At 36.8% G+C, this 18685-nt stretch overlaps 1 protein-coding gene across 6 annotated transcripts in view; it reads right to left on the reverse strand.

Moving 5' to 3' along the window:
• Nucleotides 1-18685, reverse strand: part of BCAS3 (BCAS3 microtubule associated cell migration factor) — a 633266-nt gene that overhangs the window by 483052 nt on the left and 131529 nt on the right. For all 6 annotated transcript variants that reach the window (XM_066262741.1, XM_066262742.1, XM_066262738.1 and 3 more), the window contains exon 9: nt 16053-16129. In XM_066262741.1, coding sequence (XP_066118838.1) covers nt 16053-16129 — 77 coding nt within the window. The remainder of the gene's footprint in view (nt 1-16052; nt 16130-18685) is intronic.

An 18685-nucleotide genomic window follows, 5' to 3' on the forward strand; every position in this document is an offset into this window, starting at 1 on the left:
ATCTTACTGACTATATTCCCTAGGCTGTACTTTACATCCCTATGATTGTTTTCTAACCACCAACCTGTACTTCTCAATCCCTTCACCTTTTTCAGCCATTCCCTTAACCCTCCTCCTCCTCTCTCGTAACCACCATCAAGTCTGTTCTCTGTATCTATGTGTCTATTTCTGTTTTCACAAAACTGCTTTAAAGGGATTAGTCAAAGAGATTTCAGAATCAAAGAACCCAAAAAGCCTTACCTAAAGGGCTCCTGGTTTATCATTCCAAAAGTCTCTAGTTAATATTTTTACAAATGTTTTTCTCTAAAATGTACACTAAAGATCAAACTGAGGTTATCTATTTCATACTTGAAGTCTCAATTTGGAATCTAAATTTATACAATCGTGACGCAAACAAGATTGTTAACAACCTTTTCTTCCCGTGACAAAAAAACAAAAGCCAAATTACAAGAAACACATTACTAAATTGCAAACCACTGCTCACTGTACGCTACCTAGCAGAAAGCCCCATTCTATGTTATTTATCCTAAAAGGAATAATCAATGTATGATCAATGATTCAAAACTATTATTAATAAACTTTAAAAAGTTTTAAAAAGTACTAATAAAAAATGAAAATAATTACTTTGACATTTACTATAAAAAATAAAAACTTGTATGTTCTGTGATATATTTATTATTTTCCTGTTGATTTTCTATCTTCCTCCCACTTGATTAGAAGGATATGTAAGGTCAAGGATCCATGACTTTTTTGTTCACTGTGGAATCTCCACTGCCTAGAATGTTGCCTGAAAAATAGCTTAATAAAGCTATCTTTGAATAAATTAAACAATGCACCTAAATTAAAGCATCTTTACAAGGCACTGGCAAAAAAAAAGTCACTGTATAAAAAAATTTTTCGGACAGTCCAATTGTGTGCTCAGCTAAGAGCCAGTATTTCATTTTAAAGCAAATTTTAACAGAAATCATTCTTAAATATATATTCCATGGTCTCTGAACTCAGACAGCCTTTTGATTAGTGATGATCATCACTTTAAAATGTTAGTGTTGCTGGTAAGCACTGAAGAACACAGTGACATTGCTTCCATTATACAGTTGTTTGGTTTACCTCCTTTAGCTGCCATCTATTTCCAGTTTTCGTTTTTAAAGAAGATTAAAAACTTATAAGAAAAAGACAATGACCATAAGAGAAAGCCTACATATATATAAAAAGAGAGCCTGACCTGTGTGGCGCAGTAGGTAAAGGCATCGACATGGAATGCTGAGGTCACTGGTTCAAAACCCCGGGCATCCCACTCCATCCCCCTTTCTCACTCTCCCCTCTCACTTAAATGAATAAATAAAATCTTATAAAAAAGAGAAATGAGCTTTCTAATTTTTGCACATTGTTTAAAAATACTTTATTTTAGGGTTTGAAGGGGTGTGTTTAGGATATTAAAGAGTTTTAAAAAATTGGCCTCCAGGTACCTGGGATATTACTGTACCCACACACTGCTTATTATGGACAAATATTATGAACACATACACAGGACAAAAGCCCACCAAAATAGTACAAAGACAACACACTCTAACAAATAATATGTAGTACTTAGATAATAAGTTTTATTATTATACTCCCATGGAGTAAACTAATCTTATTCATACAAAAAATGTACTTCTATATGTGTATACATATAGACCAAGATATTTTCAGAACTAGAGAAATGGGTATAAATATAATCTATTAGAAAGTTTCCCCCTTTTAAATGTGAAAATAGAACTTAAAAAAAAAAGAAAAACAAAATATACGATAAAAAAAAATATATATATACAATAAATACGTATGAACTGAGACATTACATAAGAGGTAGCTAATCTCCTGAACTTTAAAGTCAACATCATCTAACTCTCAATTCTGACACCCATTTTGCCTTACTTGATCTAATAAGTACATTCTCCTTTCTAAAACAAAGGGATATTAAGGAAAAACTATAATCAACGATTCTTCACTTTATTTTTTGAGTCAATGTTTTTAGAAACTCAGTGGACCTCAAGAATAATAGTGTGTTGGAATCAAAGCAAATTGTTTTTCTGCTCTTCAAAAACATTTTACAGCTGGAATCAGCAAAACATCGCCACTCAGCACTATCCCCACTTTATAAGCATGACTCCTTTAAAGATTAACTGTTGCCTCCAGCTAAACTTTGAAAACACATGAAGAAAAACAACACAAACTCCTATATTAGGATTAATTCGAACATGTTTACAATGCTTGTGAACAGGGTAAAAGAGAACTAGATATTTAAAAATTCAGGTTTCTATATTTAAATAAAGGTTGATTCTTCCATTTACTCAAGTAATTTAAAAGGCACATGAGACTGATACAATTTAGAGGGCATCCTCCCAGAATCTTTGTCCTAAAGGAGAGCTGACCTGAACTCATTTTGAAAAACAAATGGTTTAACTACTCTCTGTAACTGTCTGCCTTATTTTTCATGGTTAAGACAATTCAGAAGATTTCAGACCTCTTTGGGGAAAAAAACAACACAGAGGTCTGCATTTATGATCAAATGACTTCCAACAAGGGTATCGAGACAAGTCAATGGGGAAAGAATCGTCTTTTCATCAAATGATGAGGTCAAATGGAATATCCACAGGCAAAAAATTTCAATGAAACCTTGACTTCACACAGCATATAAAAATTAACTCTACAGCCCTGGCCGGTTGGCTCAGCGGTAGAGCGTCGGCCTAGCGTGCGGAGGACCCGGGTTCGATTCCCGGCCAGGGCACACAGGAGAAGCGCCCATTTGCTTCTCCACCCCTCCGCCGCGCTTTCCTCTCTGTCTCTCTCTTCCCCTCCCGCAGCCAAGGCTCCATTGGAGCAAAGATGGCCCGGGCACTGGGGATGGCTCCTTGGCCGCTGCCCCAGGTGCTAGAGTGGCTCTGGTCGCAACATGGCGACGCCCAGGATGGGCAGAGCATCGCCCCCTGGTGGGCAGAGCGTCGCCCCATGGTGGGCGTGCCGGGTGGATCCCGGTCGGGCGCATGCGGGAGTCTGTCTTACTGTCTCTCCCTGTTTCCAGCTTCAGAAAAATTAAAAAAAAAAAAAAAAAAATTAACTCTACATGAATCTAAGACTTAAATGAAAAAACTAAACATATTAATCTCTTGTAATAGAATACAGTGGTAAATCTTCATAACCTTAGATCAGGCAATACTTTCCTGGATATCAAAAATAACAAGTGATAATAGAAAAATATAGATAAATTGGACTTCATGAAAACCAAAATTTGGTGCCTCAGAGGACACCACCAAAAAAAGAGAAAAGACGACTCAGAGAATGGGAGTTTTTTAAAGCAGGTATCTGATAACTGCCTGTATCTAGACTATAAACAAAACTATTAAAACTCAACAAGAAAGATACAACCCAATATAAAACTTGACAAAGAAGATATAAGAAAAGATGCTCAACATCATTAGCCATCAAGGAAATACAAATTAAAACTACAACCAGATAACATTTCATAAGATATTAATGGGCCCTGGCCGGTTTGCTCAGTGGTAGAGCGTCGGCCTGGCATGCAGAAGTCCTGGGTTCGATTCCCGGCCAGGGCACAGAGGAGAAGTGCCCATCTGCTTCTTCACCCCTCCCCCCCTCCTTCCTCTCTGTCTCTCTCTTCCCCTCCCGCAGCCAAGGCTCCATTGGAGCAAAAGTTGGCCCGGGCGCTGGGGATGGCTCCTTGGCCTCTGCCCCAGGCGCTAGAGTGGCTCGGGTCACGACAGAGCGATGCCCCAGATGGGCAGAGCATCGCCCCCTGGTGGGCGTGCCGGGTGGATCCCGGTCGGGCACATGCGGGAGTCTGTCTGACTGCCTCCCGTTTCCAGCTTCAGGAGAAAAAAAAAAAAAAAAAGATATTAATGGATGGCTATAATCAAAGAAAACAAAAACAAATCATTAGCTAGAATGCAGAGAAACTAGAACCCTCCTGCACCACTGGCGGTAATGTCAAATGGTGTAATCACTCTGCCTGGCAGCTTTTCAAATAGAGACTGATAGAATTACCACATGACCCAGCAATCTGACTCCTGAAAATATAGTATATCTCTCCATAAAAATCTCTCATTCAAGAAAGCATTATTCATAATAGCCCAAATGTGGAAACAAACTAAATGTCCAGCACTTAATAAATAGGTAAAATGTATTATTATACATACTATTATTCAGCAATAAAAAGAAATAAAGGCTAATATTTTATTGTCTGGACATACCAATTTATCCATTCACCCAGTGAAGGACATCTTGGTGGCTTCTACATTTTGGCAATGTAAATAAAGCTGCTTGCTATAAGTACCATGTGCAGGTTTTATAAGTGGAAATAAGTTTTCAACTCTTTGGGATAAATACCAACAAGTACAATGCTGGTGGTTATATTAAAAATATGTCTAGGCCCTGGCCGGTTGGCTCAGCGGTAGAGCGTCGGCCTGGCGTGCGGGGGACCCGGGTTCGATTCCCGGCCAGGGCACATAAGGAGAAGCGCCCATTTGCTTCTCCACCCCCCCCCCTTCCTCTCTGTCTCTCTCTTCCCCTCCCGCAGCCGAGGCTCCATTGGAGCAAAGATGGCCCGGGCACTGGGGATGGCTCCTTGGCTACTGCCCCGGGCGCTGGAGTGGCTCTGGTCGTGGCAGAGCGAAGCCCCGGAGGGGCAGAGCATCGCCCCCTGGTGGGCAGAGCTTCGCCCCTGGTGGGCGTGCCAGGTGGATCCCGGTCGAGCGCATGCGGGAGTCTGTCTGACTGTCTCTCCCCGTTTCCAGCTTCAGAAAAATACAAAAAAAATATATATATATGTCTAGTTTTGTGAGAAACTGACAAATTGTCCTCCAGAGTGGTTGTATCTTTTTGTATTCTGACCAGCAATACATGAGATTTCTTGTTGCTCCACATCTTTGCCAGCATTTGGTACTGTCAGTATTCTGCACGTTGGCCTAATAGTGTGTAGTGGTATTTCATTGTTATTTCAATTTAAATTTCCCTGATAACCTACAGTGTTGAGCATTTTTCATATGCTTATCTGCTATATGAATATCTACTTTGGTGCAATGTCCGTTAAGGTCTTTGGCCCATTTTTCAATCAGGTTGTTTTCTTCCTGTTGAGTTTTAAGAGTCTTTGTATACTTTGGAAACTAGTCCTTTATAAGATGTGTCTCTTACAAATATTTTTTCCCAGTCTGTGGCTTGTCATCTTATTCTTTTTTTTTTTTTTTTTTTTTTTTGACAGAGACAGAGAGAGGGGCAGATAAGGATAGACAGACAGGAAGAGAGAGATGAAGCATCAATTCTTCATTTTGGCACCTCAGTTGATCATTGATTGCTTTCTCATATGCCATGACTGGGGAGGGAGCTACAGCAGATCAACTGAACTCTTGCTCAAGCCAGCGACCTTGGGTTCAAGTTGGTGAGCCTTGCTCAAACCAGATGAGCCCATGGTCAAGCCAGAGACCTCGGGGTTTTGAACCTGGGTCCTCTGTGTCCCAGTCCGAAGCTTTATCCACTGCGCCACTGCCTAGTCAGGCTCATCTTATTCCCTTGACAATGTTTTTTACAGAGCAGAAGTTTTAATAAAGTTGACCTTATCAGTTATTTATTTCATTAATTGTGTTTTTGGCATTGTATATAAAAAATCATCACCTTAGCCAGGGGTCTCAAACCCACGGGCCGCGAGTTTGAGACCCCTGACCTTACCTAAGTTTTCTCCTGTTATAGTCTAAAATTTTATATTTTTGTATATTGCACTTGGGTCTGGGATTAATTTGAGTTAATTTTTGCAAAGGATGTATGGCCTATATCTACAGTCACTGTTTTGCACATGAATGTTTACTTGTTCCAGCACCTTTTGTTAAAGATACCAATGCTTCATTGTACTACCTTTGCTTATTTGTCAAAGATCTAGTTCTGTACTCTCTATTCTGTTCCAGTGATATATCTGTCTATTCTTTTGCCACTATCACACGGTCTTGATTACTGCAGTCTTATAGTAAATCTTTAAAATGAGTAGCGACATGAAGGAATCTTGACTACACATTACCAAATGAAAAAAGCCCAGCCTGACCTGTGGTGGCCCAATGGATAAAACATCAGCCTGGAACACTGAGGTCACTGGTTCAAATTCCTGACCTTGCCCAGTCAAGGCAGATACAGGAAGCAACTACTATGAGTTGATGCTTTCTGTTTCTCCCCCATCTTTCTCTCTCTCTAAAAATCAATAAATAAAATCTGAAGAAGGAAATAAGGAAAAGAAGAGAGGAAGTGAGGAAGGGAGGGAGGGGAGGAGGGAGGGAAGAAGGAAGGGAGAGAAGGAGGGAAGAAGGGAAGGAGGGAGGGAGGGAGAAAGGAGTCAGTCAGTCCACTGGCTGGGTAGTTCAATTGGCTAGAAAATTGTCTAGATATACCAAGGTTGCGGGTTTGATCCCCAGTCAGGGCACATACAGGAATCAACCAATGAATGCATAAAATAAGTGGAACAACAAATCAATGTTTCTCTCTCTTTCTCACCCTCTAACACAATAAATTTTTAAAAAAAGAAGAAAGAAGCCCATCTGACAAGGTCCTTTCACTGACCACCAATGAAAGAGGTGCCCCTTCAGAAGTGCAGTGGGGGCTGGATAAATGGCCTCAGGGGGCCGCATTGCGGCCCGCGGGCCGTAGTTTGGGGACGCCTGCTATATAATTTTACCCATATGACATTACAGGAAATGCAAAATGAAAATCATTGGTTGCTAGAGGAATGGGGGGGGGGGCATGGGTGATAAATAGGCACAGAGGATTTTTAGGGCAGTGAAATACAATGTTGTAATTATAGTGATGGATATATGTCAGTATATGTTCATCCAACTCACAAAAAAATATACCAATATACCACCAAAAGTGAAGCCTAAGACAAACTGTACCCTAGCTGACACTGATGTGTTAATCAAGGCTCATCAGCTATAACATGTGTACTCCTCCAGGGAATAGCAATGATAAGGGAGGGTAGGCCACATAAGTGTGGGGACAGAGGTATATGAGAAATCTCTGTACATTCTGCTCAATTTTTGCTGTAAACATAAGACTGATATTAAAAATTGTCTTAAAAATAGAATATTTAAAAGAATTAATAGATGCTGCAATATGGATATACTATGATTACATTATGTTCAGTGAAAGACATCAGTTACAACAGACTATATATTGTATGAAATCTAGAAAGTACCATGAGCACACTCTCTAGAAAGACATATAAGCACAGAAATTAATTAAATAACACTTCAAAGATTTATTTGACCATCTTACAACTGATTAAGGACCTTCTTAAGGTTCTATGAGCTTTGAATCAAAAACTTCTGAATTACTACCTAGCCTGTGGTGGCACAGTCAAGAAAGTGTCAACCTGGAATGCTGATGTCACCAGTTTGAAGCCCTGGGCTTGCCCGGTCAAGGCACGTACAACAAGCAACCAATGAACAACTCAAGTGAGCTGATACTTCTCGCTCCCCTGCCACTCTCTCTCCTCTCTCTAGGTAAAACTAATAAATAAAATCTTAAAAAAACCAAGTTCTGATTTGTGTTTTATTCTTCGTGTTTATGAAGCAAACCATGAGCTGAAGAATACTGTCAATGTAAGAGTGAATGCAAATTACATGTAGAGAATAAAAAGTCATGTTAGGCCTGACCAGGTGGTGGCGCAGTGGGTAGAGTGTTGACTGGGATGTGGAGGTTGTAGGTTCGAGACCCCAAGGTCACCAGCTTGAGCGTGGGTTCATCTGGTTTGAGCAAAGGTCACCAGCTTGGACCCAAGGTCGCTGGCTCAAGCAAGGGGTTACTCGGTCTGCTGAAGGCCCACATTCAAGGCACATATGAGAAAGCAATCAATGAACAACTAGGGTGTCACAATGAAAAACTGATGATTGATGCTTCTCATCTCACTCCGTTCCTGTCTGTACCTATCTATCAGTCTCTCTGAATCTCTCTATCTGTCTCTGTTAAAAAAAAAAAAAAAGTCATGTTAGTTCACTGCACATATTCAATGACTGTCCACTACGTATTGGGCACCTAACCAGACTGTGAAAACATCGGGGTGATCTAGACCATTGTATATAAGTGAGAAACCAAAAGAACAGGAATAGAATTGACTTTTAACTTGAATTGGGCTTAGATCTCACATTAACCTTTCCAAACCTTCTTAAAATTTTATAAATTTGCTTCTAAACATTAAAAAAAGCTCCTCTTGCCTGATCAGTGGTGATGAACAGGATAAAAAACTGGTCTGGGATGCTGAGGTCCCAGGTTCACAACCTAGAGGTCACTGGCTTGATTGTGGGCTCATCCGACTTGAGCACAGGCTCACCAGTTTGAGCGCGGGGATCATCAACGTGATCCTCCAGTCACTGGTTTGAGCAAGGAGTCACTGGCTCAGCTGGAGCCACCCAGTCAAGGTACATATGAGAAAGCAATCAATGAACAACTAAGGAGCTGCAACTATGAGTTAATGCTTCTCATCTCTCACCCTTCCTGTCTGTCTCTCTCTCAGAAAAAAAGTAAAACTAATTTTGCATTTTTAAGATCATTTCAATTGATCTTTACATTTCTTATTCTTCATTAACATAATGAAGAATATATACCAATACTAAGAAGTAACATTAGGACTATAGGACTAAATTTTCCTCCTCAAAGTAATAGCAGGGGCCAATAGAAAGAGTTACTTACTGTATAACCCTTTGGTATCTCTGGAGACTTCATATCTATCTTTCAATTTAAGTAACACTGGAAATGACTGCTAATGACATCTATCAGTCTTTGTCTTTTGTCTCCTTAATCATACATGGGTTTTGGATTTCCACATCAGACAGCTGTTCAAGGCCACATTTTCTGTACAGCCAAATAAAAAGGTGTCTTCTTTCTCATCATATTGGCTGCATTCCCTTTCTAGTTCTCTATCAGCTCTCTTTACCTTATCCTTCTACCCTTTGGCACAAATTCCCAAGATGCTTTCTCCGACAGACACAGCTGTCACTACTAACTTTACAGTCCTGATTAGTACATAACTAAAGTAACCATAATTGTATTATACAAGAGCTTTTCAAATTATTTTAGAAATTAAATGCTTGCATGGTCAAAATAATACCCAAACAGACCAATGGAACAGAATTGAGAATCCAGAAACAAATCTACATGTATATGGGCAACTAATTTCAACAGGGAGCCAAACACACACAATGGAGAAAAGAAAGCCTCTTCAATAAATGGTGCTGGGAAAACTGGAAAGCCACCTACAAAATAATAAAACTAGACTGCTATTTGTCAACATACACAAAAATTAACTGAAAATGGATCAAAGCCTGACCAGGTAGTGGTGCAGTGAATAGAGAGTCAGATTGGGATGCCGTGGACCCGGTTCGAGACCCCGAGGTTGCCAGCTTAAACGCGGGCTCATCTGGACCCAAGGTCGCTGGCTCGAGCAAGGGGTTACTTGGTCTGCTGAAGGCCCACAGTCAAGACACATATAAGTAATCAATGAACAACTAAGGTGTCGCAACAAAAAACTGATGATTGACGTTTCTCATCTCTCTCTGTTCCTGTCTGTCTGTCCCTATCTCTCTCTCCCTCTCTCTGTCTCTGTAAAAAAAAAAAAAATGGATCAAAGACCTAAATATAAGACCTCAAACAATAAAATACATTAGAAGAAAACATATGTACTACACTTATGAACCTTGATCTTAGTGAAGATTTTATGAATTTGACCCCAAATGCAAGGGAAGTAAAAGGAAAAATAAGTAAGTGTGACAACAGTAAACTAGAAAGCTTCTGTATAGCAAAAGAAACCACCAACAAAACAAAAAGACATCCAATCAAATGAGACAAAATATTTGCCAACAATGTTCCAATGAGGGGCTAATATCCAAAATATATAAAGAATTAATATAACTCAACAACAAAAAATCAACCACTCCAATTAAAAAATTGGCAGAGGACCTAAACAGACATTTTCCCAAAGAAGATATACAAATGGCCAACACACATATGAAAAGACGCTCAACAACTCTAGCTATTAGAGAAATGCAAATCAAAACTACAATGAGATCCCACCTCACACCTGTTAGAATATCTATTATCAACAAGACAGGTAATAACAAGTGTTGGAGAGGTTGCAGACAAAAAGGAACCCTCCTACACTGCTGTGAATATAAACTGTACTGCCATTTATGGAAAACAGAATAATGGTTTTTTTGTTTTTTTGGGGTTTTTTTTTATTCATTTTAGAGAAGAGAGAGAGGGAGAGAGAGAGACAGAGAGAGAGAGACAGGGGGGAGTAGCTGGAAGCATCAACTCCCATATGAGCCTTGACCAGGCAAGCACAGGGTTTCAGAATAATGGTTTTTAAAAAGTAAACACAGAGCTATCAAAAACCCACCAATCCCTCTTCTGCTTATCTATCCCCAAAACTTGAAAACATTTCTTCATAAAGATATATGCACTCCTATGTTCACTGCAGCTTTATTCACAATAGCCAAGACACGGAAACAACCTAAGTGTCCTTCAATAGATGCCTGGATAAAGAAGATATATATGATACATACATATAATGGACTACTACTCAGCAATAAGATAAAATACTATCATTTGAAACAACATGGGGAAAAAAATTAAAAAAGAAACAACATGGGTGGATCATGCTAAGCAAAATAGGTCAGATGGAAAAGGCCAAGAACCATATGATTTTACCCATATATGGAATATAAAACAGAAAGCAAGAAATGAACAAACATACCAAAAGAAAAAGAAACCCTCATAGATATAGACAATAATATGGTTGTTACCAGAGAAGTGGCCGGGGGAAAGGGGGTACAGTGCAGAGGTTAAGGAGAGTATAGGGGGTTAAATATATGATGACGAAGGAGGCAAGACTTTGGGTGGTGAGCACACAATGCAATTATAGATGATCTGCTATAGAATTGCACAACTGAAACTCATATAATCATATTAATGAAAGTCACTCCCATATATTTCATTGAAAAATAATTTTTTTAATAAATTTTTATTAATGGTAATGGGATGACATTAATAAATCAGGGTACATATATTCAAAGAAAACATGTCTAGGTTATTTTGTCATCAAATTATGTTGCAAACCCCTCGCCCAAAGTCAGATTGTCCTCCGTCACCCTCTATCTAGTTCTCTGTGCCCCTCCCCCTCCCCCTAACTCTCTCCCTCCCTCCCTCCCATGTCCTCCCTCCCCCCCCACCCTTGGTAACCACCACACTCTTGTCCATGTCTCTTAGTCTCATTTTTATGTTCCACCAATGTATGGAATCATGTAGTTCTTGTTTTTTTCTGATTTGCTTATTTCACTCCTTATAATGTTATCAAGATCCCACCATTTTGCTGTAAATGATCTGATGTCATCATTTCTTATGGCTGAGTAGTATTCCATAGTGTATATGTGCCACATCTTCTTTATCCAGTCTTCTATTGAAGGGCTTTTTGGTTGTTTCCATGTCCTGGCCACTGTGAACAGTGCTGCAATGAACATGGGGCTACATGTGTCTTCACGTATCAATGTTTCTGAGGTTTTGGGGTATATACCCAGTAGAGGGATTGCTGGGTCATAAGGTAGTTCTATTTGCAGTTTTTTGAGGAACCACCATACTTTCCTCCATAATGGTTGTACTATTTTACAGTCCCACCAACAGTGAATGAGGGTTCCTTTTTCTCCACAGCCTCTCCAACATTTGCTATTACCCGTCTTGTTGATAATAGCTAATCTAACAGGAGTGAGGTGGTATCTCATTGTAGTTTTGATTTGCATTTCTCTAATAACTAATGAAGCTGAGCATCTTTTCATATATCTGTTGGCCATTTGTATCTCTTCCTGGGAGAAGTGTCTGTTCATGTCCTCTTCCCATTTTTTTATTGGATTGCTTGTTTGTTTGTTGTTGAGTTTTATGAGTTCTTTGTAAATTTTGGATATTAGGCCCTTATCTGAGCTGTCGTTTGAAAATATCAGTTCCCATATAGTTGGCTGTCTGTTTATTTTGATATCAGTTTCTCTTGCTGAGCAAAAACTTTTAATTCTGATGTAGTCCCATTCATTTATCTTTGCCTTCACTTCTCTTGCCATTGGAGTCAAGTTCATAAAATGTTCTTTAAAACCCAGGTCCATGATTTTAGTACCTATGTCTTCTTCTATGTACTTTATTGTTTCAGGTCTTATATTTAGGTCTTTGATCCATTTTGAATTAATTTTAGTACACGGGGACAGGCTGTAGTCGAGTTTCATTCTTTTGCATGTGGCTTTCCAGTTTTCCCAACACCATTTGTTGAAGAGGCTTTCTTTTCTCCATTGTGTGTTGTTGGCCCCTTTATCAAAGATTATTTGACCATATATATGTGGTTTTATTTCTGGGCTTTCTATTCTGTTCCATTGGTCTGAGTGTCTATTTTTTTGCCAATACCATGCTGTTTTGATTATCGTGGCCCTATAATATAGTTTAAAGTCAGGTATTGTAATGCCCCCAGCTTCATTCTTTTTCCTTAGGATTGTTTTGGCTATTTGGGGTTTTTTATAGTTCCATATAAATCTGATGATTTTTTGTTCCATTTCTTTAAAAAATCTCATAGGGATTTTGATGGGAATTGCATTAAATTTGTATATTGCTTTGGGTAATATGGCCATTTTGATTATATTTATTCTTCCTATCTAAGAACAAGGAATATTTTTCCATCTCATTGTATCTTTTTCGATTTCCCTTAACAATGCTTTGTAATTTTCATTATATAGGTCCTTTACGTTCTTTGTTATGTTTATTCCTAGGTATTTTATTTTTTTTGTTGCAATCGTGAAGGGGATTATTTTTTTGAGTTCGTTTTCTAATATTTCATTGTTGGCATATAGAAAGGCTATGGACTTTTGTATGTTAATTTTGTATCCTGCGACCTTACTGTATTGGTTTATTGTTTCTAATAATCTTTTTGTGGAGTCCTTCGGGTTTTCGATGTATAGGATCATATCATCAGCAAAAAGTGATAGCTTTACTTCTTCTTTTCCGATATGGATGCCTTTTATTTCTTTGTCTTGTCTGATTGCTCTGACCAGAACTTCTAGCACCACGTTGAATAAGAGTGGAGAGAGTGGACAACCCTGTCTTGTTCCTGATTTAAGGTAGAAAGTCCTCAGTTTTATGCCGTTTAATATGATGTTGGCTGATGGTTTATCATATATGGCCTTTATCATGTTGAGATATTTTCCTTCTATACCCATTTTGTTGAGAGTCTTAAACATAAAATTGTGTTGTATTTTATCAAAAGCCTTTTCTGCATCTATTGATAAGATCATGTGGTTTTTGTTCTTTGTTTTGTTGATATGGTGTATTACGTTAACCGTTTTGCGTATGTTGAACCATCCTTGAGATTCTGGGATGAATCCCACTTGATCATGATGTATTATTTTTTTAATATGTTGTTGTATTCGGTTTGCCAGTATTTTGTTTAGTATTTTAGCATCTGTATTCATTAGAGATATTGGTCTGTAGTTTTCTTTCTTTGTGCCATCCTTGCCAGGTTTTGGTATGAGGGTTATGTTGGCCTCATAAAATGTGTTTGGAAGTATTGCTTCTTCTTCAATTTTTTGGAAGACTTTGAGTAGAATAGGAACCAAGTCTTCTTTGAATGTTTGATAGAATTCACTAGTATAACCGTCTGGGCCTGGACTTTTATTTTTGGGGAGATTTTTAATAGTTTTTTCTATTTCCTCCCTGCTGATTGGTCTGTTTAGGCTTTCTGCTTCTTCATGACTCAGTCTAGGAAGGTTGTATTGTTCTAGGAATTTATCCATTTCTTCTAGATTGTTGTATTTGGTGGCATATAATTTTTCATAGTATTCTACAATAATTCTTTGTATTTCTATGATGTCTGTGGTGATCTCTCCTCTTTCATTTTGGATTTTATTTATTTGAGTCCTGTGTCTTTTTTCCTTGGTGAGTCTTGCCAAGGGTTTGTCAATTTTGTTGATCTTTTCAAAGAACCAGCTCCTTGTTTTATTGATTTTTTCTATAGTTTTTCTGTTCTCTATTTCATTTATTTCTGCTCTGATTTTTATTATCTCCTTTCTTCGGCTGGTTTTGGGTTGTCTTTGTTCTTCTTTTTCTAGTTCCTTAAGGTCTGAAGTTAAGTGGTTTACTTCGGCTCTCTCTTGTTTGTTCATATAGGCCTGAAGTGATATGAACTTTCCTCTTATTACTGCTTTTGCTGCATCCCAGAGATTCTGATATGTCGTATTTTCATTTTCATTTGTCTGTATATATCTTTTGATCTCTGCGCTTATTTCTTCTTTGACCCATTCATTTGAAAAATAATTTTTAAAAAACTCCTCAAAGGTGGTGAATTTGTTAACTCTATATGGGCTTTGGTCTTAGTTCTTTAAGAATTAGAAATCAATCAGTGGAGAAATCTATGCAGCACAGACAAATAGGCCAACACAAATGCTTCTCAGTATCCCCACTGGCTTGGTTCCTCTGTCCTCTAATCCCTCTTCTATCCTGCATCTTTTCAGTTTCCCTTGCAAAACTGGCTCAAGCCCATGGCATAATCCAAATTCAGAAAAATGCATTTAATGTATGCATGCTTCTTTCCACCTTCCAAATATTTCAATTTGCATAAAGGTTGGAGGAATGCAGAGATTGGAGAAAAATAAGCTTCTTTTAAGTTAGAAAATTGCTTCATTTATTTCTAATTTAAAAAATTAGATCATGTTGAATTTCAAAATGTTGACATAAATCACTTTAGGTAAAGCCGTATTTCAAAGAAAGAAGCCAAATTCCTTCATACAAATGATTGCCAAATATCATCAATTTTACCAACCTAGCATCACTTGCATAAAGCTGGTCTCTGGGACTTTCAAGTTTAAGAAAAATAATATGTAACTAAGAATGAAACACTTCTTACAGGAAGAATGAAATGAGATACAAAAAACAACAGTCCGTGTATGAGGAGAGAAATGAACTTTTGTTGTTGATGCCTTCTGAACCTTTTAATGTAAACTATGTATTTAAATATAATATTCAAGTACCCAAGTCAACAAAGCGAATACACACACACTCATAAAAGCAACATCCAAAGAACAAACAGAGCACAGAATCCCAAAATCCCCTTTCATACCCCCTCTGGTCCTCTTCTCACAAGATTATACACTATCTTGCCTTCTGACGACAATACTAAACATATGTTCTCAAAAGAAATCAATTGGTTTCAATACAAAGCTTACTACACTTATTTCCATCATTTGTCCTTAGAAACAAAAGTTGAACTTCTCTATTACCCCATTTTTCAAAATTTTAAGTAACATACCATACATCTCAGATTTAATGAAATCCACTCTGCTTTTCTTTCTCATCTGAAAACTTTCCACAGAGCTGCACTACATTCCTAATCATTTTGCTAATTAAACATCTTCAAATAAGAACACTCATGTTTTGAAACCAGTTGTGATAAATGTTTTTGTCTTTATCCAATTGTTGTTTTTTTTAGTTTTATTATGACAAGATGCAAAAATAAACATCATTAATATTTTTAGCCAGCACATAAGGGATGCGTTATGCCTTCTATGCACTTCTGGGCACTAGTAGAAGTCATGGAAAGTGGGGGAAAGGAGAAGGAGAGAGAGAGAGACTGGCACATTTCATCCAGTTTTAAATCCTTCAGGTACAATAATAAGAATGTTATAATTAATTTAACAACTCCTTTGAAAGTACAACATAGCTAACTGAACCTAAATTAATCACAGCTACTCAGGAGAATAGATAAGAAATTGAGGCAATATAGCACAAGTCTTGCTGAGTATTACGAAGAAAATGTGTTGTGGGTTGAAAATACATACCACAAAATGACAGTACTAAATAAAACCACCACAGAAACATAAGAATATCCTAATAATTGAATATCATGAAATACTGATGTTAGGATTACAATTAGTTTGCTGAGTCTATCAAGTAAATAATATAAACTCAAATGCATACAATACAAAATACATCAAGTTGGTACCTACTTGTGACGAAAAATTTTTTTGTGAAAGTACAGCTATCAAAGGCAGCGATTTTCTCCTGCAAGACTACAACAAGGATCCTAAAATTAGAGGAAAAAAACATAAAAGAAGATATGAGTGGGAAATTCTATAAATTGAATCATAAATAAGTTAAATCACCTAGATTTAAACAAGTATCTATCACTACAACTTTAAAAAATCAAGCATTTCTTATACAAACATCTGTCTCATAAACTGTAAAAATATAAACACAAAATCTTTAATAATCAAGATAGACATCAGAGGCAGGAAAGTGACAGAAGAACAAACTACATCTCAAAAAAATTTTTCTCTGAACAAAATTTTATCTTCACACATTATAAATCAAATAAATCTATCTTCATTAAGAATGTATGAGATCAATAAGCTGCTGGCTATATACTAAAAGTGTTTTTCCACTTCTGGCTCCAAGTCATGGAATCGAATAGAAAAAGGGTTTATGTAACTTGTCACTTAAAAGTATTTCTGAATTTCCCAACACAAAGGAAAAAAGAGAAAAAAAAACTCAGACAACCATTATTCATTATAAATGAGCCATTGACTCAATATATTAAAAGTTAACCAGACTCTGTATAAACTATATTTCTACCCGAGTTCAAGATTTACAAATAATCAGGAAAACAATTTCGTTACAAAATTTTTTAACTGAACTTCCTAATGCATTCCAAATGAAGTTAATTTATAAACTACATTTTAGAGTACTGCTCCCAGTAAGACATTAATCTAATAGCCAAAATTCAAAGTTATTTTTAAAAAGCAAAGATTATAATTATTGTTAAATATTTAACATTCTCAGTGTATTTTTCAAAATTTAAGGGAAGTAAATCTGAGTAACACATGCTAATAATGGGTAGGGGGAAATGTTATATTTAACATGCATGTTTTATTAATCCTTCCACAGCTGACAACACATAATAAATGAAACCGTCATGGCACTTAACATAAGAAACCAACCAATTCTCAGACTGAGGTTAAAAGGCTTGGGGAAATCTATAGTAAGAAAGTGAAAATTCAATTAAAGGAAATTGCAGACAAGACAAATCAGAGATGAAAATAATACAATCCAGTAGCCTCTTCCCAAAACACATTAACACTCAAAATTATTTCCAGTAGGAAGGTTTAATTTCTTATGAATAAGCTCTAAAAACTAATTATAATACCTATCTGATTTGCAAACCCAAATGCAAAATTAACCAGAAAAAAATATCTGATAAATCAGATTTGACATTTTATGAAGCAAAATCTAAGAACTCTCCTAATATCTATAAGATACTTTTTTCACTCACCTTCACCACATTTAAATTTATACAATTTCTAATTGGAAAATCAATTCCAAAAAATTACATAAAGTATCCAAATAGAGAGGTTTTCTGTTAGAACATATATATCTTCAGGTACTTTACTTTTAATAAAAATATACAAGTAAAATATGACCCTTTGCTACCTCAACCAAAAACCTAGAATTTTGTTTCTACTTTTCATTGATGACATATCATATTTATAAATTACTCTATCTTCTTTTCCTCCTACTCATCAGTGTCATAATCATTAATTACTTATGATGAGCACACTGACTATGAAAAGTAAACTGTCTTCATCTTTAAAGTTATTTAATGCATTCATTATTTCACGGTCAAAACTCTAAAAAATAAACACAAAAATATCAGTTATAGGAAAATTTAATACTGACTGTATTTTCATGTGCATCACCCATAAACACAGTACTTGGAAAAAGTGCAGTTGAGAAAAATCCAATTTTGCCCTTCATAGCCTTTGTTGCAATTTTAAAAAATAATGTAAGAAATATTTTTTTTAAACAAAATTTGCCTGACCTGTGGTGGCACAATGGATATAGCATTGACCTGGAACACTGAGGTCGCCAGGTCAAAACCCTGGGCTTGCCTGGTTACGGCACATATGGGAGTTGATGCTTCCTGCTCCTCCCCCCAGCTCTCTCACCTCTCTCTTTAAAATGAATAAATAAAATCTTTTAAAAAAATATTAACATCACGTTTTTTTCTGATTTCTAGTATATTCATGTACCTGTAATACAAGTAAATTGTGATCTACAAATCTTAGTTGTACTTATCTCCTTTTTCAAACGTGTTCAAGTTTCTCTTTGGCAAAAAACATACTTAATCCACTTTGTAACACACAAGGAACACCTAAAGAAGAGCTATCATTTGTTTTCCACGTTAAATATACTAACTACTGGACCCAGCCATTCAATAATGTTGACCTTGAATAACTTCATATATTATAGTATAATTACATTATCCTAACAACCATATAAGTCCTTCTCCTACTTCCTATCATTTTGAGTTTTATATTACTGAAGAATTGTATACTATCACTGAACAGCTTTTCTTTGTCCTGTTTCTTGAACTCAAATACTTTTATCATTAGTGTCAAAGCCCATGCATTCTTTAGTTTATATTTATCCAATATGTCTACCTTTCCTATTATGTTCAACCTTCCTGAGACACTTTTTTAAGTATCCCTTTAAAATCTAACCTGGGTCTTTTATTATAAAATTTATTTTATATTGACACAGTGTAAAATATTTCATTACCCATGTTCTATGTGTTTGCTTTTTG

This window comes from Saccopteryx bilineata, chromosome 2, assembly GCF_036850765.1.
Source record: "Saccopteryx bilineata isolate mSacBil1 chromosome 2, mSacBil1_pri_phased_curated, whole genome shotgun sequence".
Taxonomy (NCBI): domain Eukaryota; kingdom Metazoa; phylum Chordata; class Mammalia; order Chiroptera; family Emballonuridae; genus Saccopteryx; species Saccopteryx bilineata.